General features: G+C 36.6%; 2 protein-coding genes across 3 annotated transcripts; one reads left to right on the forward strand and one right to left on the reverse strand.

Annotated features, from left to right (window-relative positions):
* Positions 1-1,889: 1,889 nt before the first annotated feature.
* On the forward strand, positions 1,890-26,598 carry LOC149741290 (voltage-dependent calcium channel subunit alpha-2/delta-3-like). 2 transcript variants are annotated; one of them, XM_089893959.1, is made up of 28 exons: positions 1,890-2,053; positions 2,137-2,221; positions 2,594-2,716; positions 2,985-3,099; positions 3,263-3,379; positions 4,476-4,677; positions 5,381-5,531; positions 13,713-13,787; positions 14,378-14,467; positions 15,436-15,552; positions 15,610-15,744; positions 16,365-16,460; positions 17,355-17,485; positions 18,183-18,305; positions 19,296-19,416; positions 19,756-19,926; positions 20,452-20,659; positions 20,754-20,853; positions 21,838-21,945; positions 22,362-22,516; positions 22,854-22,942; positions 23,228-23,296; positions 23,551-23,712; positions 23,941-23,993; positions 24,201-24,293; positions 24,739-24,840; positions 25,063-25,291; positions 26,016-26,598. In XM_089893959.1, the coding sequence occupies exons 1-28, from the start codon at positions 1,935-1,937 to the stop codon at positions 26,232-26,234; spliced, it is 3,558 nt and encodes a 1,185-aa protein (XP_089750085.1). In that variant the 5' UTR covers positions 1,890-1,934; the 3' UTR covers positions 26,235-26,598. The 2 variants fall into 2 exon arrangements, with proteins under 2 accessions (XP_089750085.1, XP_089750086.1); XM_089893960.1 differs by having other exon boundaries at positions 20,458-20,659.
* LOC149741291 (uncharacterized) lies at positions 6,222-12,604 on the reverse strand. Its single transcript, XM_089893961.1, has 5 exons — positions 10,998-12,604; positions 8,581-9,235; positions 8,022-8,170; positions 7,335-7,453; positions 6,222-7,009 (listed from the first exon to the last, which is right to left on the reverse strand). The coding sequence occupies exons 1-5, from the start codon at positions 11,584-11,586 to the stop codon at positions 6,347-6,349; spliced, it is 2,175 nt and encodes a 724-aa protein (XP_089750087.1). The 5' UTR covers positions 11,587-12,604; the 3' UTR covers positions 6,222-6,346.
* Positions 26,599-27,551: the final 953 nt, after the last annotated feature.

Raw genomic sequence — 27,551 nt, forward strand, 5'->3', positions numbered from 1 at the left:
CTAATATAGTACCGTGGGGGAAGATGGGACACCTTTAGCATATAATATCCAAATATCCTGATCGTGTATTATTCAATTAACAACGGTCTATACAGAAGTCGCGAGGAGCGGTTTTATAATCCTTTATATGTTGTTTGTTTACTATCAAATGGTACGAGAAAATAATGTTATAAGGCGCCCTACTATAGATGAGCAATTTGAAGCATTGCATTTCAATCTCTCCGATAACAATTCATTTAAGGAGAAATACAGACGTATTGAGTTTACTCGTGTTTTCTTATCGTCCATTTTCAAACCCCTGGAGACTGATATTGCAATACACAAGGCCACTATAGTATTGAACAATCTGTTTCAATTCCTTGGACACACTTAGAATGGCCCGTAGTTTTGTCGTTGTAAAGTAGTGTGTATTTAAAATGGGATTTCATATTGTTTGCAATACACATTTGCGTTAGCAGTTATAATTGTAATATAGTACTGTGGTGAAAGAATGGACACCTTTAGCACATAATATCTGAATATCGTGATCGTGTTTTAAACAATTAACAGTGGTCTATGTATGTATATGAGAGTCGTGAGGATACAGTTTTACAATTCTTTAAACGTTTTTTTTGTTTACTACCAAATTGGACGAGAAAATAGAATGATGTTCCATCCCCTCATTCTATATTATTTTTTATTATTAAATAAAATTAGAATTTTAGTATAAACTTAAAACAACTATATATCACATTATTCAGTTAAAACGCGCCTGACTATACATTTTGAGATTAAGTGAGATCTTTCAGTTTCTTTTGTATTATTATTTAGTTTCAATTATAGTTGTTTTTTTAGCATCCTGTAAAGGCGATTGTATTTATATAAAGAGTAGTAAAACACTATATAAAAAAGAAAAAATAACATTTGTTAAAAAACGCTATCTTTAAAATATAATTGCTCATTAAAAGCTTGACAAGTACAGGTACTGTAAATTTGATCATTTATTTCTAGATGGCAAAAGCATGCTATATAAAAAAGTTTAAAAGTTAGTCAATAAATCGTTCTCATTAGAATATATACAATATAAGTTAAAGAGTGTGGTGGGTATATGAACATAATTGAAATAAATCTAAGACTGAACGTCAAAACGTCGGAACAGGCAAAATAAATTTGTCAGAGTAGATTTATATGATTTATATGGTAGTTTAGGGTAACGACGTATGCAGCTTATATTGTAAGTTTATATGCATTACGGTGGGGAAAGATGGGACATTTTTCATACTATTTTCTCGTCCCATTTGGTAGTAAACAAAATCTATGCAAAGAATTATAAAACCGTATCCATACGACTCCCATAGACCGTTGTTGATTGTTTAAAACAAGACCAGGATATTTGAATATTATGTGCTAAAGGCGTCCCACCCTAACATAGAGCCCATATGGGCGAAATAAATTTGCCGGGTGAGCAGCATCAGTATATTGTGCCTGACAGGAAGAGTTTCTGTTTAAAACGCTTTATCGTTGTGTTTTTACCATCTTTATCCACGCAGAATCCAATGTCAAAATATTTGAAAAAGTAATAGGTTTAGACTTGATGGATTTTTGTCAGTTCCGTATTTCGTCGAACTTTATTTTGTTCCTTCGTTACGAGAGTTGTCTATAACTTCATGAGCACTCGATCAGGCCAAGATTTAAGGAATTCATCACAGTTATTAGATTCGTACTCCTAGTATAAGTATTCGCCGATATAAGCGAAAAATATTAAGCAGACCAGTTTTATTATAGAGCGGGGAAGATGGGACGCTTTTTTCTTCCATTTTCTCGTTCCATTTGGTAGTAAAGAAATAACAACGAAAGAATAATAAAACCGCGTCCTCATATGGTGTATTTTCGTTTACAGGTTTTTATGTTAACTTACTCTTCTTTTCAGCGTGTGTATTGTATAAGTATATAACATGAAACTGAAAACATGGAGTATTCGCGTACAATATTTTCTCGTTACATTTCTCTCTTTATCGCTACACATGCAATGGATCTGCACGACTTGCTTTGCTGTATCACTTAGTGCACAGGCGTAAGTATTCTGGGTGTTGGAATAAATTATTAACAATTGTTTGTTGGAGGTGTGTTGTGTTTATGATTCGCCTCTCATTTTAGGAGCAATAACGAGTTGGCTCAGAGCTTTGGTGCCGCCCTCAACGTCAAGGCAACTTTATACAGCGGGTACGCCGCCATGCAGAGCGTAAGTGTCACTTGGAATATTTACAATCATATTATTTACTTAAAAATACATTATAATTGATCAGGTAATGGGTCAAATCTGTACCCTGAATCCAAGGTCCTCGACAAAGACGGCACCTATATAGAATAGATTACATGGTATAAACGACAAACAATGGACTGGTCCTTATAGGATATAAATATCAAACAGTATACCGTTCTGTAGGCTATAGCCCAAACGACAAACAGTATAAATCGAATATATACCCGAACCGTTTTTAACAATTATCGTTTTGCTGCCGATTCCCCTTTTCCTTACTAAGATGATCTTTGCTATCGTTTCGAAGAGATCAATACAAATTGTGTTGTGGTAACTCGGGTGTTATTGCCACAGACATACGAAAACAGGCTGAACGCTGGAGTGTTTACTGTACATCGACTTAATGGAACTAAGTTGATTAAAACCATGGCTGCAGACCTTGAGAAAATGCTAAACAGAAAACGACTTGCTGTAGAAGTAAGTATATGTGTGTGTGGATATGTTAGGGGTTTATATTAGGACATATAGTATAGCGCGACAGTGGGTATGAGGTGCATGAATACTCCTTGAGTCTAATAAACAAGAAGACGCCATTAACTCGATAGTATAAGCACCTTGGTAAGCACGAGGTGTATGAATACACCAAGTGTGTGCGGTGTTAAGTATAAAAGATGTTACAACTGTACAGTGAGCATGAAGTACATCTTTATAGTAACGTTCAACTATAACCTATACATCCACACAGAGACTCGTACAAGTCGCTGAACGACATGCCGCGAAATACGACTGGAATAAAGAACCATCAGATGAATACAACAACATTCAATACATCAATGCACCTGAACCGTCCAACATAGAAGGTTAGTAAATACTGCTGTTGTTTGAATGAATGAAAATTATTCATCCTCGCATGCTCGCGGGGTTACGACAGTCGGTATAACACGGGTGTTCTGTTTCATACACCTTACGGCGTCGATAGATTCAAATACCAGTTCGGTAGAATAAACTCTTTTATTCTAACAGAAGATGATTATGCCAGTTTAAGGAAACAAATGCAATTCAAGAGCGACGCTAGGTTCGAACGTGATGTCAACAAGAATACTTCAATAGTTCAAGTTCCATTTAACGTCTATAGTAAAGGTATGTGTATTTATATATAACTGTGTTGTTTAAAAGCGGGTCCCATAAAATCTGTAGCTGTAGAGCCGATACATCAATAAATTTTATTTATCTCTTCGATTTTTTTTTCAAATAGAAAAAGTATAGATTGAATTAATTAAAACAACAAAGAGAAGGTATTTTTTATAACATCCAAAACGACAGTCGTTAAAACAAGTCTTGGGTAAGAACCACCTATGGGAAAGTTTCAAATAAGACAGAAACTGCTAAAACCATAATATACGGTATATTGCTAAACTCATGTCAAGTGTTGTTTAATTAAAATAGTTTAACATGTTCGCGTGAAGACAAGTACCAAGGAGGTACGTTTCTATAAATGCTTAAGTATCAAGTCTATAATAGTGTTTGCACATATTTAATCAAGCACCTATATATTTGGCCTAATAGATTTTAAAGCGTAAATTACAAATTCGTGACGGTTTGATTAGAATAGGAAGACATACGGTGCTTGGTCATTAAGTGCCCTACAAGGAGTTTAACGACTACGTTTCAATCTGTTTAATTGATGTAGAATACATCAGCAGTTGTGGGAATCCGTTTTATTGGAAATTTTATGATTAAAGTATTTGGTACTATTTGCGTGCAGCAGTTAAAACAAACAGTGCTATTATTATTATTGGAAAACGAAACATTGGTGTAATAAAAACGTTTATGCCGAAGGAGACAATCTAAATATCACGGAATTTTATCGTCATGTTAGGGTTATGCATTTGTTTATATTATAGGTGCGGGGTTCTGATTCTTGTTGTAGTATTGTTTAGTAATGTGGGGTAAGATGAATTTCGTTAGCACATATCCCACATTTCCTAATTGGGGTTTATAAATAACAAAAGTTTTCCATTTGACATTATACCTTTTTGAGTCGACATGGTAACAAAAAAACAAGTATCTTGCTTTGTTATATATTGTTTAATGTTTAGGCCTGTAGGGCGACAAATGGGACGATGGAATGAAATAAAACATGGACCACCTCATTCTAACCTATTATATGCTGCTTTAACTTGTTGTGTAAACTGTCTATTTTGCCTGGGTTAATGACATAGTGTTTAATCTTTAGGCACCAAGCTGTTGAAATCTGTCGGTTGGTCAAAGGCGTTAAACCAGCAATTCAAACGAAACTTGGAACTTGACCCTTCGTTAAAATGGCAATACTTCGGTTCAACTGAAGGATATATTCGTGTTTATCCTGGGTTCCAATGGCGGATGAGAGCTGGGCCTCATGACCAACTTAACATATATGACTGTAGAACGAGGTTATGGTGCGTCAGGGTAACATTACAGCTGGAAATTCAGCTGCTGAATAATGCATGGTGTGAGATAATCAACGGGCTGTCGCTAATCTTTTGATAAGCGAGAAACCCAAGTTGCCACGATGTTCGCAAGTAAATGATACTTTATCACTTTTTGCGGCAACCCAGTGTAATAGTGTGGTCGGCGAAGAATAATCGATACAATTTTGATGTTTAATGTTAAATTGGTGTTTTATGGACGGTGTTATATCCGGGGTGTGAGTAAAGTGTATGTAGAATATTGAGCTGCTTGTGTTGTATTCAAACAATGAGCAGGAGGTCTATATATGAATACATCATGTGTGTCTGGTGTATATATAAAGAGACATCCGTTTTACAACTCGACAGTGAAAGCGCTTAACGGGCTTTTCGCTTTAGCCTTTTTTCGGGTTTAGGCTTATCGCTACCACCACTGTAGGCGGATGTGTATCTTTGGGAAAGACACTTAACGGAAATTGCTACAACCCAGTAGTCACTAATGATTTGTCTAAAACTATATATAAATTGTCCGTCATACAGAAACAAAAGTACATAGGTGGTAACTCGTAATCGGGCACGAGGTGTATGAAACAGAACACCCGTGATAAACGACTGCCATTGGCCTGTCAAGCGATGATAAACAATTAAGTTAAATTCACATCCATCAAACCCAAGTAATAACTACACCACGCAGGTACACACAGTCGTCTACCTACCCCAAAGATATGATCATCCTCTTAGATAGGAGTGGAAGCATGAAAGGTTTAAAGAAATCGATCGCCATCGATGCTGTGTCTGCTTTACTGGATACACTTGGTGACAACGACTTTTTCAACGTTTTAACGGTAAGCAAGTGAATAAAACACTAGCTAGAACTAGTTACTTGTTATTATGATTTAAAAGTTGTTGAGTACGTACGTTACGTTCGGTGTATGGATAAAATACGAAATATGTAACAATCTCTCGAAAAGTTACACGTGGTAACTTGTAAGCGGGCACGAGGTGTATGAAACAAAACACTTGCGTTAAAGACTGTGGTTGCCCCGCTCAAGTGATATTTGGATGTTCACTTATTTTGTATGTTGATTCAAATAATAACGTTATATTGTTAGGAACTGGAAATGCATATTTAACATTTTGTACTTGTGTACCTTTGCCCTATATATGTGTGTAGCTTTGAATTAGACTTACAACATTATGTGGGTGGTAAAAACATGTTTGGTATATGTATAAGTTTTGTATAGTAGGGTCGGGAAAGACGGGACACCGTTACCACATAATATCAAAATATCCTGATCGTATTTTAAACAATTAACATCGATCTATGGTAGTCGTGAGGATACGTTGTTATAATTCTATGAATGTTCTTTATTTACTATCGAAAAGGCGTCCCATCTTCCTTCGCCCGACTATACTTTCACTGTAGAAACGAAATGTAGCATTTGTATTTGTGTATGTCTATATGTTGCGGTTGGCCTATACTGTTGCATTAGGCGTGTAGGTTTGTTAGGAATCGATAGAAATAGACTTGTAAATTACAATTGCGAAATTTATTGCTGTTTAGAAAATTGTGGCACTTTTAGTAAAACACACAAACACATTGAATAACGAGCAAATAACAAAATATGCTGATTAGAATAGATTTCAATTAAACTGTGGGTTAGGGCTTGCTGTAAACTTCTAGTAGATGTTTAAGCCTATTTATTGAAGCCTGACTCACATAGGCGCCTAACGTTAAAGTCGAGGGTAGCTCGGGGTTTTCATTCAGCCAGACTTCTTCAAGATATAACTGGTTATCAAACAAATCGTGCGGGAGATTTGAGATTCTATTTTTACCCAAGTTAACTACAGTGAGTCTTATATTCGAGAGGAAAAGTTCTCTTGGGATGTTGGTTAGCTGGTTTCCTTCTACGTTGAGTCTCTTTAACCGATGACAGTTGCGGAAAGTGGTTCCAGATATCTCTGTAATGTGGTTATAGTCTAAGTAGACTTCCCGTAAGTCGGTGTTGGTTATAAACAGGGTTGGTGGGATGGTGGTGATTCTGTTACGGCTTAGACGTATCCTTTGTAACTTAGTGTTTTTACGAAGTGCTCGAGTTGCAATACGCTCAATTTCATTTCCCCTTGCGTTTAATTCTCTAAGTTTAAGTTGTTTTCGGAACACCCTTCGCGGGATGTAGTGTAGCCGGTTATTTGCCAGATTTAGAGATAATAAGTTTCGTTGTCTAATCAACAAGTCTTCGTTTATTCTTGATAAATTGTTGTTGCTAAGAGACAACCTTTGCAGTAATGGGTTGCCTTGGAACGTTGAAATTGATAGAGTCTGTTAAAATATGTTTAAAAAATAAATGTATAACTTATATATCCGTGCGCAACTTAGTAGGCAATTTTTCTGAATTTTGTTTTTTAAATGAATAAATGAAAAAGCGTTATAACAAGGGTGTTCTGGATACACCTTGTCCCAGCTTTTACGAGTCAACACGAATGAAGTTTGTGGGTGATTGTTTTATTATGACTTTATGTGCGGCTGACAATTTAGACAACCCATTAGTGACCACTGGGTATATGTTACACTTTACGCATATGAAGCCGACCTACTTTACACGCTTAACAAAATATATGTAGCTAAAACTAGTAACCATATGTACCTGTAAATTCGCATGCTCAACTTCCAAGCTTTTAAGGTTTGGTAAATGTCTCAGCACTTCTTGCAATTCCGCCCCGTCTTTAATTTCATGCGATAGAAAACTAAGATGTTTTGTAGACCCTGCACACAACATGTTTAGCAATTATTTTAGTGTTTTAACTTAGCTGTATAGCATATATCTTAATTCTTATGAAATATAATTTATTGGTCCAAACCGGTATTACACTAATATTGTACAGAAGTGGCTAAACATGTTTATATAGTTTCATTGGTCAATACACCAATACTGTACTGTATTAGCATCTTTCTATTTCATATGGAAGAGGTCCTACGGCAAGACACTGTGCCCAATTACCCAAACATTGTTGGTAAGGCGGGGAAGATGGGACACCTTTTTATTCTATTTTCTCCTCCCATGTGGCAGTAAACAAAGAACATTCAAAGAAATGTAAAACCGTATCCCCACGACTCCAACACATCGTTGTTAATTGTTCAAACCACGATTAGGATATTTGGAAATTCCGTGTTAAAGGTGTCCCATCTTACCCCGTAGTACTATATATACACAAATCATTCTAATTGGGTAAACGAGGCTCTACTGCGAGTCATGTCTGAGGGCCTGAGTTCCCATATTACCCTTTATTAAGATTCTAGTAAATTAACCTTTATGAACACAACTAGTTATAACCTGGCAAAACTGTTGTATCTAGTCCCATCTCTACCGGGCTACTCAATGCTGATTCGCTCATAGTGCCTCCTGTACACGTCATGATCTTCTCTGTCTTGTCCCAAACACAGTTGCGCAGCCCTTCTGATGTTGCTGTTTTGCAGTGGCCCCTAAAATGCAAGAATAAACAAATCGGTATGCTATAATAACAGTAGCATTTTTTACCGATAGAAGGGTTCCTGTATTTAGTTGCGGCAAAAGGACACTGTATTTTTTAAATTGTCAGCCACACCAAGAGTAAATGAAACAGAACACCCGTGGGCCGTGCTATTAGCCACTGTCACCCCGCCATACGTGGGTAAATAAAGTAATGTGGGGTAAGATGTGACATCTTTAGCACATATTATCTAAATAACCTGATCGTGTTTTAAACAATTAACATATGTCTATGGAAGTAGCGAGGAAACGGTTTTATAATTGTTTGAACGTTTTTTTTGTTTACTACTAATTGGTACAAGAAAGTAGAATGAAAACGTGTTCCATCTTCCCCGAACCAACTATGCATATATTCCATGCATACCTTTCATTTTTCCAACCCCGAGCACATAGACACAAAGAATTATTTCCACCATTATCTTTAAACGACGGATAGCAATCGTATTTAGCATTTAATCTGTCGTCGGGTTGGGTACATTCGTCCTCTGACCATTTAACTTTGAGCCATCTCCAAATAAAATCGACCAGTTGCTCTGTTATTCTCACTACCGATGCCCTTGTTACACCAGTGCTGCCTAATGGTCGAACATAGGATACGACACCAGCTACAGTATGCGCTGTTTGGAATGTAGCGTTGGTTGCAACAGAACTTGAGTTTAGCTTGTACAGTACAGGACTTCCATTTACTATGTACTCGCCTATGTCGGTTGAATTAATGTCCATACACATTTTCTGGCTTAGAAACTTCTCTTCTGTCGAGAAGAATATACGTTGGCTGTCCCAGTTAATATCGGGCAAATTCGGAATATTGTAACCAACAAAAAATGGAGTTTTTTTGATCTTTTTTGGCTTACTGATCGTCTGTAAAACATGGGCGTTTTCTGAAGTCAGTTTCAAGTCTCTAAGATGGTTTGCGCGCAGTTTGATTACAGCAATGTCGTATAAGCAATCGCCACATTCAATGTACTGACGTGGTATGAGAACGAATTCATTATTCAAAGGTACTGTCACCGTTGAACCTGAAACATAGAACTTAATTAAGCTTTTATTGGAGTTCAGGCGTTTACGTTGATAAATGAATGATGATGTATGTGCATTCCGGTGACGGGTATTCTATTCTATGTGATTAAGATCCTACGGCGAGGCTTCGCTACAGGGCTTAGCCCGATTTGCCCCCAACACCAATGTCTATTTTAAGCCAGTTGCCCAATGGTTATACATTACTAGAGGCCTTACAAATGCGCGTAATGGTTAGGGTGGTCTGTTTTATTCACATCGTGCTTGTATAAGTATGTTCTGGTACTCATAGACAGTATAGGCCTACATCGAAACTCAATGAATGCGTGTATAACACATATATGTCCTACGCGTTCAAGTCGGTCTCATACACCTACGAATAAGCTGCTTTAAATCCCGATATCACAATGCAGTGCGTTTGCCTGATGTGTAACCAGGTGATACTGGGTCCGATGCTGCTACCATTTTGAGCGTGTGTCTTGGGCAAGACACTTATTAATGACAACTTCTTCAACTCAGTGGTCATTGAAGGGTTGTCAAATTGTCGGTCATTTAGAAAGACATTAGTCACAAAGTTACATACGGTCGACCTGTAAGCGGGCATGAGATGTATGAAACAGAGCACCGTCTTACATAGACTGTCGTTGTCCGCCATGCGAGGACAAATAAGTTACATTTAGTTATTCCTATTTCTTCAGTTACATTCTATCCCCCTATGTAATGCTATAATTCAAACCAGCTATTAATAAAACGCCATAGAATTCGAGCAGCATACCACTGGTCCGATGCCAGCGAACATAATACGTCTCTGTTCGTATAGGATGTCTTGAGCGATTAGTCAAACACTGAGTATTTGAGAAGGGTATGTCAATTTAAAGAACATTCTTTTGGCTTCATGCCGCACGGTAAACATGCGCTGAATGAAATAAAAGTTAAATTGGATAAACCACAGCTTTGCAAACGCATGCATCGTACATAGGTATATTTACATTAAACACACAGACGGTAAAGCCATCGAATTAAAACCCCTTTCGCTGTAAATTGTCTTGTGATATACCATATTTATTCAAATGTGGTTAATACTAATTATAGTCGGTGTGGGGTTTAAATTATCTAACGTTTCTCACCGATTCCTCTAAGCGAGCTTTTTTAATTGTTAAAACATGATTAGAAAATATGGAAAAATTATTTGTCCCATATTCCCCATAAAGTAGTGAACCGTTTGTCATTCGTGACGTTTAACTATAATAACAAGCTTCGCTTAAATAAGGTCTACGGTTTATTCGCGGAAGACCTCGCCTTTGTGAAACAGAAATGACATTTACGAATCTTTTAAAGTGGGTTGATTATAAATATGTGCTCAAGGAAATCGTAAAGGATTGTCTGTCATTACGTTTTATAGCAACGAGGAAAATTTGAACTAAACCGCTTTCGTTGCAGATGTGAAAATGTTGCATTTGAATAATGCATTTGTATAATGCATAAATGATAAAATTTTGTTTTCTGGCATTGCACGGGCCATATCAACCGCGCAAGTCTCATTTATACTGCTAAGACACGCATAAGATTAGATTAACGGCTGTGGCGGCTTTGGCTTAAATCCCAGATCCCATTTGACGTGCCTAGCCGTAGAACCCCAATCATATAGAATCTGCAGGTTTTAAACAGCCTTTGAAATATAATAGAAAGGCTACGTGACTGTTTTGTATACGTTTTGTATTCCAATCGTGACCAAACCTATTAGTTCTGCACAACCGCACTTACCGTTATTAGTGATAGTAGCGCAGTAGGATCTAAACCCTTTAGAGACCTGATCGATCCGGGTGTCCGGATTTCCGAAGCAAGCCGCAGATCCATGGATTGAACGCGATTCGTTGTTTGCTGTATTAGGAACCGCACAAGTCACTTTAAAACGGGAAACACAGCTAGCAGCGGTAACCACAACGAGTCTGTATTGCTTCGCGTTTGGAACAGCTGCCAGAAATCCAAGGCATTCCCGGTCGCCGGCTTTGATTCGTAGTACACCGTGTATGCAGTTCGTGCAATTTTCGTATTCAGGATTTCTTATCCGCGGTTTTGGCTTTTTGTTCAATTGTGATGAAATATTTTGCGCCTCATTACCAACAAGAAGGCATGGTGGTTTTCGAGTATAATCGCAACCAACGCATTTCCTTGCAGGGGCCCTGCAGTAATGCTTATAACACAATCCTAAGTCCTTGCAAACGTATTCACTTGGGTCCCGCAAATAGTGAGAAGTCTTTAGGCATTCCTGCGTCTTCATGTTCGGTCTCACCACTCGTGCACTTGTGTAATGCAGCAACACAACGAACACACACCATCGTTGCATTGCCATTGTAATCTTATTCAAAAGCTACAATCTACTACACATTGTCGAAGTTTTCCATTACAGATAATTCATCGATATTCATATGCGCAATACAAATGCATTAACTACCCGCACCTTATATCTAAAAATAATCAAACCAGATTGAAATGGTTATTAACTTAATAACTTAACGGCCATTTAAACCAACGCTATTATAGCTAATTGGTGCAGACGGGCATTAACGCATTGCTAAGGGCGTGCTTTTGAATAAATATATTTTGCTCCCAATTGATCCATTTTGAACAAGAAACTAATATTGTTTTAGTTATTGGGAAAATATGCATATATCTTGGTACACCACTAGTTGTACTGACGTTTTGTTTGCTGCATATTTAGTAGCACTTTATTCTATGTGTGGCGTATCTTCATTATGTTTATAACGACATAGCTCAATCAGAACAAGTTATATTCGGCATTCGATATGCTTAAACAAACATAAATCAAGCTTTGTATAGTAATTACACATTATAATACCAACTACTCTTGCGGTAATTCTTATTCCGCCTATATTTGCTTTCTAAACACAAACACACTCTCGTAAAGTTGCTCAAACACACAGCCATACTATGCCGATTATTTGCCACCTTCTGGCGACTATCAATGTTATCTAAAGCAATTTAGCGCCTGTCGGTAATCCACCACGTTCACGCCTTCGTCTTATGGCTCCACATTATCCAACCGTTGTATGACGAACACAGTGTTCGCCGATACCTCTCTCTCGTTCTTTCTCTCTCAACATTCGTCATAATAACCCTCTGCTTATTCTGTGAGGCGACTCCAATTCGGTCGTCTGCGGTTTACTCCCACCGAATTCTCACAATGAATAATGTTTGCGAAAAAGGGGCTTACCAAAGATAAATCAAAACTTGGTCACTAATGGGATATTTATATCGTCAGCCATTAGGACAAAAAAAACAATCGCCCACAAAGTTACATTTGTGGTAACTAGTAAGCGGGCACAAAGTATATAAAACGTATCATTCGTATATTATAACGACGGTCGTTTTCCAGCCACGCAAGGATAAAGCAAGTTACATGCATTCAACTTGAATATAGATAAAGATGAAAATGAAAATGTGTAGTTACCACACAAAACTTCTCAACGATTCTGAATACATTGGGCCGTGTGACAGATTTATGCCTAAATGTTGGTTTACTTAGCTACGCTGTATTCCAAATCTCACGAGTCGCTGGCTTTTAGATTGAGTGTTCCACGCTACAAATAACATTAAAGCTTCCGCAACTCAGAATGCGATACCGTGTCCGACTTTTATAACTTAAAGTGGATTATAAGGGATTGAAATGGCCATTAGACTGGCGTAAGACGGTCTATGTTCTATGGTTTCATTCTCTAACGTCATTTAGTAGTAAACAATAAGAAATATTTATAGAATTATCTAATCGTATATTCCTACGACTCTAAAAGAGCGTTGTTAATTGTTAAAACACACTAAAAAATATAGTAGATTATATGCCAACTCTATCCATAGTCACATATACAACCCCCTTTGACCTAGCTAGCCTATACATCAAAGGACTAAGCCTGCAGACCACACATGTTGAAATGATTTACTGATAAGGGTATATAGGCCCCGCACTACCAGCAAGACTACACCACTGTACACCTGTTTATGGGATTGTAACCACTTAACTTTATATAGTGCGCAAATTTGCTCGCGTACCCGTTGTAGTGTATACTTTCGACAATATGTGTTTTATACAAAACTCCGGCTAAATACATTTAAATAGTGTATAAAGTACCTGTGTATAATGATAATGAAGTGTATAGGCTACTCATGGCATGTGTCGTTTCTGGCGTCTTACGTTGTTCAACTAACCTTTGCAATATACTTATATCAACAAAACATTAATTATAACACGTTATATAGCTTCCTTTTTTTAAATACTGAAACAGCCATTATGTTGCTTTCTTTTATATTTGATCAGTTTTTAGTTCGTAGTACATCTACTGAAAATCTGCTATGTTTTAAATGATTATCACCTAATAAATTATATGCTGCGTTACCTTGATGACACCAACTAACTATACGACATAGTACGATAACTAACTGTACAATGTATTTCTTCTGCAGTTTAGCAAGAAGGTAATCCCTGTGGATCCATGTTACAACTCCACATTAATGCGAGCCGACCGTACAAATAAAGAGGTAAGTATCCCAATTTATTTTTTACTGCCTGATGTGAAGGTTCTGTCTGGGCATCTCTTGACTTTAAATACAAGTCGGCAAATGCAAGCCATTTATTTAAAACCTCCAATATATAGTATATATAATATCCCAGACTCCCCATAGACTCCCTATGTTTTAGCAATTAAAAATGCTCTTTCAGGGTCGTGAAGGTATGGTTATATATTTCTGTATAAACTCGTAATTTACTACTTGTTACGATAAAAAAATGTGTAATCTTTCCCCAACCCGCTATATAACCACAAAGTAAGCCTCAAATAAAGTCCCACACTTATTTATATTCTCAAAAATGATGGTTCAGAAACAAAACTAAGTTTAGGCTTAATTCAAAGTTAAAGACAGTTTAAATTGCCGTTTTTGGTTTTTGGTAATATCTTCCGATGCCGAGGCAATTGTTGACCGCAAAAGTTCTAACTTTGCACGCAAGAATGAATAAGTTACATTTAACGTTTCATTTAAAGCAGACAAAATAATGAATCTTCCTATTTGTTGGCAATATATTTACGCTTTGGATCGTCGTTCAACCGTTTTAACAACTCGTTGTGTTACAGAACGTTCTCACGCGTCTACGGGACATGGAGACCTCTGATATTGCCAACTTCAAACTCGCACTGAAGAGCACACTTGATATCATTGCCGAAGTAAGAATTACGATTCTGTAGCGCGCTATGTGTGTTATTATGACGCAACTAAAACAACATGGTCAGAGCACAAGGGCAAAATATTGACACAAAATTGAGCTTTCTGGCATTGAATTGTTTTTATGTTAGGTGTAGATTATCACATCCTCGGTTATAATAACGAAGTATTTTGGGGTAATGGCCCAAATCTGGGTTAAATCCGAGGGCATTGACAAGGACCTGGTCCACAATTAAAACCAAAAGTCACGTGGGTATTACGTCATGATGTTTGTGATATATCAACATAGTTACATTTTTACCGAAAGTTGAAACTCGCTAAAACGTACCAAAGTAACTCAAATCCTTAGTAGCAAAGTTTTGGACTGACATGAAATATAGCGGGCCATGTTTGAAGTAAAGAAAGACAAACAAAGCAATCGGCCGTAACCCATAACTCTTAAACCCGCAACTACCCTCGTACATAATGGATATAAATAGAATGTACGGAGCTGTTTGTAAACTATATACATTAGTTCTATATATAGCGTCATTAGACCCCCTACATTGTAACGTTTCTATACAATAGCATTAATTAAGAACCCCGTATGTTAATTGTTTAAAACAAGATCAGGATATTATGTGCTAAAGGTGTCCCATCTTACCCCCACAGTACTATATATTAAATACAACGGCAATTTCAACTTTTTAGTTTCAATTCATAGAATTAGTTCCAAATGTTAATTACACAGCACGTAGACCTACTCGGTCAACGAAAGTACAAACCCAAAAAGTTTTAAAAACAACTTTGATTAAATCACACAGCATACGCCTATACCTATATACACACTCCTCTGCATACCCCAAATCCCAACACATTCACTTACCCCTTAACTCACATATACCCTACGACCCCATGCCTCCATCCAACCTTCAACCCCCAATAGCACCTATAACCCCCAAACAAGTTATAACCTCTTACACCCTTCCAGTTTCACAACAGAGGAGACGGCAGCGGTTGTGACTGCGAGATAATGTTGATCACCGATGGAGCGCCAGACAGCTACCAATATATATTTGACCAGGCCCACAACTTATCTGTTTCCCAGGTAGCTTACATGTTTGTTACGTAGATAAATAAATCAATGACCGTTGTGACGTCACAGAGCCATTTTCGAGTCTTCGCTTATCTGGTCGGACAGGACAAGAATTATCTCGAACCAGTTAAAGATATGGCGTGTAATAATAACGGCTTCTTCACTCAAGTAAAAAGCCCGACTGGTGTCACAGAACAAGTCTTGGTAAGACTAAACGTAATTTATTTATCCCCGCGCTACGGGGCAACGACAGTTATAACACAGATGTTCTGTTTTATACATAGCATGTTCACTTACGAATTACCATGTATATAATGTAGGGAAATATGGGATATCGTTGGCATTTAAATCCCATATGTTTCTTGGTCGTGTTTCGAACAATTAACAACTCTCTTTTAGAGTTAAGAATACGGTTACTTATATATTTCTGTAAATATTGTTAATTTACTACCAATGCGACGAAAAAGGTGAATGAAAACTTATTCCATCTTACCCCACCCTACTATTATAAATTTTTTAACTTTCTTAAAATTAAATAAAAGACATTCCGGTTTTGTAAGACACTTTAAATTTTAGGTTCACTATGCTTTAACTCTCGTATATTCCACGACCACCACTCGCATTTGCAAATTATAGCGAACTAGATTGAATTGTTTATAGTTTCTGGCGATATATGGCCCTGGCGTTTTATACGACCAAGACCCTCGCCTACTTCATTGCAATGCTATTTAAATGTACAATTTAAAATATATTTTTTTGTGACGAAAATTACCAAAGTTTATGTTACGTTGCTTACGTTTCTTTAAATTTCTTTTATTTTAAAGCATCACGTTAACGTCATGAATCGACCTCTCGCGTATCAGGGCGACCACCACGTGACGTGGACAAAGGCGTATTATGACACAACAAATGGGGACGAGGTGACTTTTTCGTTCTATTAAATATTAATGAAACGACCTGGAGAAGAATAACCATATTATTTAGTCAACAGTTACAGCCAAAATGCCCAAGAGACACAATAGATCTAACGAACATGATATGATACTTACTCGATTACTAAAACATATGAATTTGCTATGCGGCCCAAAGGTTATTTAGAGTCGAATTTGTTAGATATGCAGTATGCTTTCATACATGAGTAGTCATATACATAAAATATAAAAGTTACAGTTTTACACGTTTTTAAGCAATACTTTAACAGAAATAATTTGGGTAAGATGGGATATCTTTAGCACATAAACGAAGTCGGTCGTTTGTAGTATATAACGCGTTTTCTAATGAAAGACATTTATAATACGAATTAGAATTACAACAATTCTTAGACAATGTTTTATTATCAAGCTATCGGCCTAACATAGTCTTCTGTTTGGTAATCCGCCAGCAATTCTGGCATAAATCCACGATCCCGTGGCGTGTCTAGCAACTGGCCCCCACCCATATAGTATAGACTGTGCATACAGTGTTGGGTAATGAGCTAATCCTGCCCTAAAGCCCATGTCCCGTTTAGTCGTTAAGCCTCACTGCATTACACCAGCATCATGGGTATTTGAATCGCCGCCGAGTTTTTACTTGTAATCTACAAATGACTATGAAAGTTAAATTTCATACAGAAGAGTTTAACCAGCTTTGTGGCATCAGCGTACCGATTGTCTAATATGCTGAAATACATTATCCTGTATTGTATTTACTTTACAAGTCGACTTTTCGTTTTTGAATCAATATTAAAACCACACTTTACAGACCTTCTGTATACATTGGTGTAGGCCTATACATCTGTTAAAGATAATTAACCTTAAACATTTTCTTTCATGCAGGGTTTCGGTTTGATAAGCACTGTTGCTTCCACAGTCTACAAGATCGTGCCCGGGGAACCGACTGCGTTTCTTGGAATAATGGCAACTGACGTGCCCATAAGTGACATGATGAATAGCATGCCCATAAACAGGTTTGTAAACTACGTGTGCGAATAGGTAGTGCTGGCGTCACAACCGAATCTACAAACTATTGCTGGATGTATTACAATAATAGTAACGGTTGTATAAAACAGAACTCCCTATAGTTAAAACGACCGCCACTGCCACGTAACGGAAAGATTAATCATTCACATTCATTAATTCGTACACACTGGAACAGATATACTTTATTAGTTTAATCAGTTCATCGTTATTTAAACGTCGATTTTCACTAACGTTGCGATCTGTGTTTATTTCCCAATAATCAATGGTTTACACGTAAAGAGACACCGGTAGAGAACTCAAGCGACCTTATCCGCCAAAAGGAAAGAATGTAACCCGCTTTATCTTGCGTGGTGGGGCAACTACAGTCGTTGTAACACGAATGTTCTGTTTCATACTCATCGAGCCCGCTTACGGCTACGTATGCAACTTTGTGGGTGATTGTTTCAATGTATGACTGACAATTTAGACAACTCGTTAGTGACCATTGGGTTGAATCAATCATCATTAAGGGTCTTGCTCACATACGCCCAAATTGGTACCACTAACGAAACTTGAACCCGCACCCTCTACATTTAGACTAGAGGCAGGTCTCCAGTCATTGTGCCACAGTCATTGTGCCGGTAGCACGCAAAAGGGGCGCAGGACAAGCACCCAAACGACGCTTAAATTGTTGTTTATCTTCAGGATTGGCGTGAACGCTTACGTATACATGGTCACCAACAATGCCTACGTTATGTTTCACCCATGGTTGGAAACAAAGTACGTTGGTTGGGATGGGAAGGTTAAAACTAAGCTTGATTACAACAGGTCAGCATTTGGAGAATTTTGTTGGCACTTAAGTATCCCATGTACCGTTTTGGGTTATAGTAGGGTGAGGAAAGACGAGACACTTTTAGCACGTTATACCAAGTAGCTTGATCGTGTTGTAACAAATAAAAACGGTCTATGGGGTTCGTGAGAATGCGGTTTTATAATTATTTGAATGTTCTTTGTTTAGTAAATGGGATGAAAAAATAGAGTGAAAGGTGTCCCATCTTCCCCACCCTACTATATATTGTAAGTACAAGACTAGGGCTTTCATGTGATTAAGTGTCATAATATAGTCTGTGTGGTTCATTAATTTGTATAGTACTGTGGGGTAAGATGAATGCCATTAGCACATAATATCCCATATTTCCGTATCCTATTTTTACCAATTAACAACGCTTTTATGTCCAATCTTACTCAATCAAATTTATATTAATTTATTTGATTCATGTTAACACCAAAAACTGTTTCAAAGTAAAAAGCAACCCAATGGACTTTAATACTGTACTTAATTACGTTAAAAATAACTTTTTCTTTCTTTTCACTTTGAACTTTTAAATTTAATTAAATAAGCCACAACTAAGTTGCTGCTGGTAGTCCGTCTGTTATTTCACTTTTGTCTGGTTGTAATTTAATTTCAGTCATTTGATTGACTTGCACTTTGCCTACAAAAGGCACTTTGCCAATACCCAGAGCAGCTTGTGTTAATTTAGGCCTTCAAGCTTCTAAACTTGAAGCATGGGGCATTGAACTCCTTAAAGATAGACGGGGAAACTAATTTGGTTTTTAACAAAGTTAAAATTATTGATGACTTTATTTCTAATTGCCATTAAAACCAAAAAAATACCTTTTAGCCTATAAATTTAATTGCTCTGATCAATATAATAAAATATTACATTCACATTACACTATAGATTACTAGCTATTGTACAAACATAAACAACTATAGTAGGTTAGTTTGGTATAATACATTTTATTTTCACATCACAGCATAGACATTGACAAGTTGGAAAAGGATGACGGACACGCTGAAATTAGGTCAGCTTTGGTAAATAGAAGAACTGGACAAGTTTCAACCAAGCAACATTACACACCTCTGAATAACGACATGGTAAATATAACAGTGTATGAACTTGTCATGTATTTACGACTTTACATATATAGTAACTCGTATGCCGGCACAAAGTTCATGAAACAGAAAACCCATGTTAACAATTGTCGTTGCTCCACCACACAAGAATAAATTAGTTACTTTGGTTAAACTTTGTTGGTCTAAAACTACAATAATAATGCTTTTAATGAAATAAGTCAAGTTTGGTGTTCATACACCAAATAAAGTGTATAGACCAACTATTTAACTATACTATCTTACTGAGAATGAATGAATGTATATACGTCAACTTTGTGCTTACCGCTCTTTACATAACAACATACATGTTTAAATTTACAGAAGTCACTCCTAATATCAAGTGGTGTGTATTACTTTGTGCCTGTGGCTGACACTCCATTCAGTTTGGCCATGTTTCTACCATCTAAGTATGGCCACACCAAAGTCAACTACTCAGCTAACCTACGATCTATAAGATATGATGCTATCATTGATGAGGTGCATTGTAATGAGGTGAGATAACTGTGCTAATAAAAAAAGATAAGGTATTTAGTTGAGCCACACGTAGGGCCTATGCATGGGATGTAGGTCTGTTACCCCAACACCGAAGAGTACTACTGTCTAGAGCCCATTGAGGCAGTTAAGTACACTAAATAACAGAGAGTAGGCTATAATGTATTAGGTAACTAAAGGATATCGGGTTTTATGCTTTACGTCGCAACTGTTGTAGTCATGTGTGTCTTATGGCAAACAACTTTACTGTTTACTGCTTCAATCCAGCGGTCACTAATATGTTTTAGCTGTTGGGGTAATGAGCCTAAAGCCAGACTTGAAACCTGGGATGTAAGTCTATTACCCCAGCACCTATGGTGTCATCTATAGGCTACCTTACTAAGGCAGTTTATAGGCACTTAACAGCCTATACATTATTTGGGTTGTAAATTGGAAATATTTCAATATTTGTTTACTGTTTATATTAGGATGTAGGTTCATTACTTTTAGTGTAAATTCTAAAGAATTAACTTGTTTATTTGTCAGGTGCAGAAACAAATGCGAAGAAATGACTGGGTTGAGATTGATCGTATCGCTGCTATTTGTTCATTGAGGTATAGCGATGTTAGTGTTGCTGAAACTTGGAGATATTGCTGGTTTAAGAACAAACAAAGCATTGAAGAAATGGGATGGTTGTCGCAAATAGACATGCTGAAGCGATATCTCCTCTCTCCGAATAGCCAGACCATAAAATGTAAGAAATGTCACTTTTGGGGGAGGTGTTAAATTATGTATGGGGTGATTGTGACCTCAGGTTTGACATTGTGATGTCATAATCTACTTCACAGGTAACCAGGAGTTGGTGAATGGAGTATTGTTTGATGTTTATCTTACAGCGACACTTCAGTCTGTTTGGTCAGAACAAAAAATGCATCAAAATACTTCAGGGTGGGTGTGTGTTTAAACAGTTGTAGCCGGACATATTACACTTTTTTAAAACAGCTTTTCAAGCATTTATTTGTGTATCGACATTTGAAGTTTTATAAAAGGGCATCTTTATCAGTGTGAATGACACTTATCAATACAAAATACCGATACACTAATATATAGTATACTGGTTTTAGTACTTTGGTACTTTGCACAGTTGAGTGTCAATTACTTCGCTGAAGATCACTTGTATAGAATGTACAAACAACGAAACACAAACAAATACCCAAATATATGTTTTAGAAAATGTGTTGTGATAATTGCATGTGCTGTTAAATTGTAAAACAAGAGGTAAAATGACATGAAAATGGATATATATATAAGTCTATTTTAGGGAAGTTTTGAAACCATTTATCCCATTGTACTATCATGGCATAATAGGAAATTATAGACTGTCTTGGTCCCAAAAGCCACATTAAAATCATTGTGTTGCAGATTTAAATATAACCTTATGACAGGGTGCAGTTTGGACCTATTTTTTTCCGAATATAGCAGATCAATGATAAAAGGGACTAAAGTTATCTCTTGGCTCCCCCACTGCCTATAATACTTACTTTTCACTTCTGTGGTTGCAGAAGTATATATTCAGGGATACATGTAGTGAAATAAGAGACTGTTCTTAGTCCTGCAAAACACATACTGTCTAAATTTAGTCGCATGACATTTAGGACGACATTAGTCACATTAACCCTTGTGGGCGTATGTGTCTTTGGGCAAAACACTTTCTGGCAATTGCTCCAACCCAATGGGCACTAATGGATTACCTAAATTGTCAGCCATGCAGAAAAATGACAACCTCATAGTTACATACTCTCGTAAGCTGGCACGGTGTATATGAAACAGAACATCTGTGTTATAACGATTGCTGTTTTCCTGCCAACGCCAAGATAAAGCAAGTTACATTCATTCATATTATTTAACAATAAATTTCTTCCCACATTCTAGCAAAGGCATTGAGATGACCTTCTTTATCTCCCGAAGTGGTGTAGTGAGAAAGTATTGGCACACAGATGCACAAGATGCTTATAAGGAAGATAGGAATGTTGTATTTAGGTAAATATTCATGGCAAATGGATATGTGTTTTGCTTTGGAGTATTTTATTTTAAAAGAGGTTTTAAAGAATGGCATGTTGAAAATCCTGGGACCTTTATATATTGCCCCTATATTTTTTTGTTTTAAATCACTTGGTTCATAGTTACCGACCAAAATGTTTTTATGCTCACATTTTTGACAACTGGGTTGGAGAAATGTCTGTTTAATGTTATATACAAGAATAGATGTGTTGTTACTGGAACCATTGTCAAGCATCAAACCCGGTATCTCTCAGTTACGATACAAGCATCTAACCACTCAGCCACAGTGCTTAGCCTACTTTTTTTATACTCTGCTGTATATTTGTATCCTATATCCTGCAGCTTAAATACTACTTTAATTTGATGTTAAAATTTTAACTTGTACTTTGTTCTAGATTTGATAAATTGGAATACCCGTTAATATACAGACGAGCTGTAACTCAACCTAACGATAGTTGGTTGTATGTTGTACCCCCTACCACACGTGGTAACAATAAACAAGTTGTGTTTGCTGCAAAAGCTGTGAGACAAAAAGAAGCAATTATGGGAGGTAATAATATATATTCTGGTGTCATTAATGCAAGATTACACATTTTCAAAGAATGACAATATAACATATTGCACTCTACAGTACACTATATGAGTAAGGCCATACTGTGAAGCACTGTAAGACATCAACAGGACCTGGGACTAATCCAGAGTTGGATCATTACCCCAGAACCCAACATGCTACCACATAGATTACCTATTAAAACCAGTATTTATTTGGCCAATTCCAAAAATCTATTTGGTATAATGTTTGAATAATGAGCCAACCCTGGCCTAAATCTCATGTCCCATTCCATGCTTTGCTGTAGAACCTCACCTATATAATTTTATCTCCCTAGTGTCGGGTTTGATGCTCGGATACGAAAGTTTTGCTTCTTTGTTCTGGGATGAAGTGGCGCAAGTGTATGGGGTGGACTGTATGGATAGGGTAAGTAGGGTTGTAGTATTAAGTGCGAAGATTGTAGCCTAACCCCTCTTGCTCAAATATTGTGGTTCCTCATGGGACTAAATTGTAAGTCACATGGTAAAAAAAGGAAAACACAAAAAAATAATCACCAACAAATTTAAATACAAGGTAACTTGTAAACGGCATGAGGTGTATGCAACTGTGTTATAACAACTGTCGCTGCCAAGTCTTACTTTCCTTCATTTATTCAGATTTTTTTTATATTTTCAAAAGGCAACCTATTAATCATTTAAACCTCATTGTTAGACGAACAAAAGGTTTTGTTACCTCGTGGATGACAATGCAAAGATTGTTCTTTCCAAGGAGAATCAAGAAGTGAGTTTATGAATTGGAAAAACTTTATAAACAGAAACAATGTTTTTTTTTATTCTACTTTATGTGGGTGAGGTTCAGCATGGTACGATTTAGAGATTTAGGTCAGAGTTGGCTTATTACACCAACCCCCAAGGTGCCACAAGTCATGTTTGCAACTTAATTAACAAATATGTGTTCAACTTGTAGCTTCTATGTTTTTGTTTTCTACTAAACAAGTATTTTTACCTCAAAATTCCCCTTTATGATGTCAAAAGGTTGGTCGTTTCTTTGGCGAAATAAACGGGCACGTAATGAACCAATTAATCGAGGCGAAAGTTTTCGACCGTATCGTGTTAACCGATGAGACAGCAATGTGTCAAGTTAAACAGACAAAGAAAAATGTGGGCTCGGCCGCTTCTAATGTTCGGTATAACTTGGTGAGTGTCTTAATCATTTTTAACCGCTTAGCAGACAACTTGGGGTATAATACGTGGTACATGTAAGTTCTTCAACCAGGTCGTATAAAAAACAATCACCCACAAAATTACATTCATGGTAACTTGCAATCGAGCACATAGTATATGAAACAGAACAACCGTGTTACATCGACCATTGTTTTCCAGATATGCGAGTATAAAGCAAATTATTTGTCTTTTTAATTTTAGCCATTCTTCTCAGTATGGTCTTACTTTATGTGGTGGACGAAGGAACTGGTTGTGTAAGTTTATATTTATACTTAAACAATTTGTATTTAAATCTTTTAAACAAAACGTAACATTAACTACATTTCTTGATCAAATGTTTTGCCAATAGTTTAAAACAATTAGAAAGATAAAACTTTTTAAATATTGCTTTTTATACCTTATACATTTCTATATAGAGAGCACTGTGGCGTATTACATATTTAATAAAATTGTACTTACAGTCTCCTAGCAAATGTTGCTTTATACAACTGGTGGACATTAGCTGTGGTATCCCAGCCTGTGCAAGCAAATATCAGGAACCAACCAAACTACAGGTAGACATACTCGAATACATACTTGATTAATTAAATTGAAATGTTTGAAAAACTGATTTAAGGTTACCTCACACATACATACCTAGACCATAGTACATACCTAGACCTCACTTGCATAAAATAGCTATACACTAGTCTTACAATATGTATTAAGGCTAGCACGTTGACTCAAGTAAGCAACATGTAAAGTTTGTTTAACCACTTAGTCAAGAACTCTGTTTCAAAAGTGGGTTTTACCCATGGTTAAGCTTGGTTTCTCGATCAAGGTTTTGTTTGAGTAAGATAAGGACCCTCAGTTTAAACAAAGCAAATAACTCGCACTATTACTAGACTATAGCAAAAATATCAATGAAACAGAAACACCTGTGTTATAACTGTCCTTACCCTACCGCGTGAGGGTAAACAAGTTTTCATTTATTCATTCATAATAATGTTTCATATTTAGACCTTGCAATCAAAAGTATGAAGTGTTTGTGGCCAATAGATCAAAGACACCGTACACAAATAGAACTTGGTGTAAAGATAATTATGCAATGCTGTGTGAAGGGTAAATAATAATCAACTTTTATTTGTGTCTAAGAATATGGATGTGAAGATTGAAAAATATTTAAAAAGAGAAGACAGAATATAGCGACAAACAATAATTGAGGAAAGCAGTGTGGTCGCTACACCTAGTGGTCAAACAACATGCCATTTATTTTGTTTCCAAGTTAAACTTTTAATGTAAACGAAAGTGTGTGTAAACATACTTACATTGTCACACCTTCAGTGAGTTCGGAGTGTTCAACGTAAGCAACAGCAATCTGTTCCTGATCGTTACGGAGCAACTATGGGCAAGTGACTTTGAGAGAGAAAGATGTAATTGCTCTGGGAAGAGCGAGCCATTCTCTCCCATCAGAGGACTTGAGGTGGAAGCAGCGATGGAAGACACTTGTTGGAGAGCAAAGATAATAAAAGAGAGGAAGAGACCTTTGTCATGTTTACAAGCTAAAGAAGGGGTGAGTGGTGTATGGCGTATTATTATGCATGGGTAAAGAAAACTGACTTAAAATTAGGGAAGGTTTTTTTTTAGTTATATGGTGTGGTAGGGTGTTTTATTTAGCATGGGCTTTATGCTAATGGGAACTGAAAATTACGTACTTCCATATTTTATGAATAAAAAAATAGAGTTTTACCTAAAAATGTGTTTGTAGTAGAATACAGGAGTAAAGGCTGCAGTAAATTTCTACAAATACATTTGTGCCTCAAACTTTCTTGGCTATGATTTAAATTATTATATATAGAAACAATGTGTCAAACCTATGATGTCAACTTCATTTAATGTTAATGAATAAATAAACAATAATAAATACTAAAATTACCTGAATGTCAATGCCACCTCTAAACTGCGCCACTGTCTAGAAAAATTAATTCTATGTTTCAAGCGTTTGTTTTATCTCGAAATCTTGATTATTAAATATTTAAGCCTAAACTATCAGTTGTGTATTTGCATTCAGCAATGCTTATCAATTCATGGGCCATGACCCAAACATGACTTGCCTACTACAGGTTCAAAAAGTTTTTAACTGTTATTGAAAAGTTATTATTTTATTGTTTAGGTATAAAAAAAGTTGTGTGAAATGTAGTGTTTAATAATTGAACGCCAAGCTGGTAATGTATGTTTAATAATCGTGATGCGGAAAGGTTAAGAAGCAATGCAATGAATGCTATCTTATCTCATAGACACCTGTAAAGGAGCAACCATGTACAACTGAGGTTAAACCTCCAACTAATTCTGGAGCAAAACTCCTTCCGTTTTGGGGTGGCGTTGCAGCAAAGTCAAGTAAAGGCTTAAGGACGTTTTACTCAGCATGGATTTCATGCTTGACTATACATATGGTCGTGATTGCAGTATTTTCTGTGATATGTGATGGATCATTACTTAGGTCTCCTGTTTTATGATGATGTCATTATGGTAGCATTATGGAGTAATGAATATGCAACTGTGATGTCATACAGTGTGGTGAGGTATCAACCCATAAGTTTGAACCCAAAAACCCAAGGTGTTGGGTATAAATTTCACCCCTTGTTCAAAGTACGGGATGTTGGGTGCAATTTCCATGTAATGTTTAAACAACAGGGTGTTGGGTGTAAATTTCACCCGATGTTTAAAGTACAGGGTGTTTGGTGTAAGTTCCACCCTATCTTTTTACAACATTATTAACCACCAGACAGATCACGCACTTCATGTTCCTTTTACCATGTTTTTTTTATGTTAAAACTTTATCGAATAATAAACTTATAAATTCCGTTGTACACAATCACACTTTGGGATTCTGTGTTGACTTGGCGGTATCAGACATGCTCAGGGTTTACAAGAAACATATTTCTATGCTTACTACTGAAGTTTTATCTGTTGCTGCAAATTGCTGTAGAATCCTGATGCTGCTACCATTGTCAGCATGTGTGCTCAATTTTGGATTTTTTTATTTTGAGGTGTTACAGCACAGATCGTAGGACCTGAGATATATGCCAGCGTTGGCCCATCATCCCAACATTGTAGCCTATAGCCTGTGCCCATTCCGCTCAGTTGATGCAACAACAGAAGTTAAAACAGTTAAAACATGGTTGTTAGCCATTCGCAGGGTGTAGCAACTAAAAGAAACTGGAAAATCAGTTAGGCAGTGGTCATAGGCACCAAACCTGGGGTGGCAGGGTAGACTGCCCAACCGTAAAACATTCTGCACTATATGAAACAGTAAGCATTGCAACCAAATGAAACAGTAAGCATTGCAACCAATAAGTTGGATATTATTATAGGAATACACAGGCTACCACTGCCTAACCTGTAATAAAAAAATTGGCCTCTTTGACAGTACCATGTGCAAAGTTTTTGAAAGGAAACTTGTAAACTTCTGCCTTGCATTGAAAGCTCAAGACTTCCATTGAGAAATAGGAGATAGATATATCTAAGGTCCAGATTTACCTATTGCCTAACTCAAGACCAAATAGTAATAACTATGGTAATAACTATGATAATAACTTTTATTTATTTCTTTGATTATGCTATGGTAGGAAAAATTGAAAAAAATGAAAACGAAAAGACAAGACATAGCGACAGTACAGTTGTTAAAAAACGCTTACAGTTAAAAACATATTTATATTCAATTGCAAGAAAAAGTGTTTATGTTAACTAAGTTAAAAACATATTTATATTCAATTGCAAGAAAAAGTGTTTATGTTAACTAAGTTAACCTTCTAGACACAAAAATGTCTCTT

This window comes from Ciona robusta, chromosome 1 (assembly GCF_009617815.1).
Source record: "Ciona robusta chromosome 1, ASM961781v2".
NCBI lineage: Eukaryota > Metazoa > Chordata > Ascidiacea > Phlebobranchia > Cionidae > Ciona > Ciona robusta.

Excerpts from the sequence above, each read along its gene's own strand:
- LOC149741291 (XM_089893961.1), bottom strand. The coding sequence starts at position 11,586 with ATGGCAATGCAACGATGGTGTGTGTTCGTTGTGTTGCTGCATTACACA. Across the intron at positions 8,171-8,580 it reads CGGGGTTGGAAAAATGAAAG|GGGCCACTGCAAAACAGCAA; the intron begins GTATGCATGGAA and ends CTTGCATTTTAG. Across the intron at positions 7,010-7,334 it reads TTGAGCATGCGAATTTACAG|ACTCTATCAATTTCAACGTT; the intron begins GTACATATGGTT and ends ATATTTTAACAG.
- LOC149741290 (XM_089893959.1), top strand. The coding sequence starts at position 1,935 with ATGAAACTGAAAACATGGAGTATTCGCGTACAATATTTTCTCGTTACA. Across the intron at positions 2,054-2,136 it reads GTATCACTTAGTGCACAGGC|GAGCAATAACGAGTTGGCTC; the intron begins GTAAGTATTCTG and ends CTCTCATTTTAG. Across the intron at positions 23,297-23,550 it reads TTTCCAAGGAGAATCAAGAA|GTTGGTCGTTTCTTTGGCGA; the intron begins GTGAGTTTATGA and ends TGATGTCAAAAG.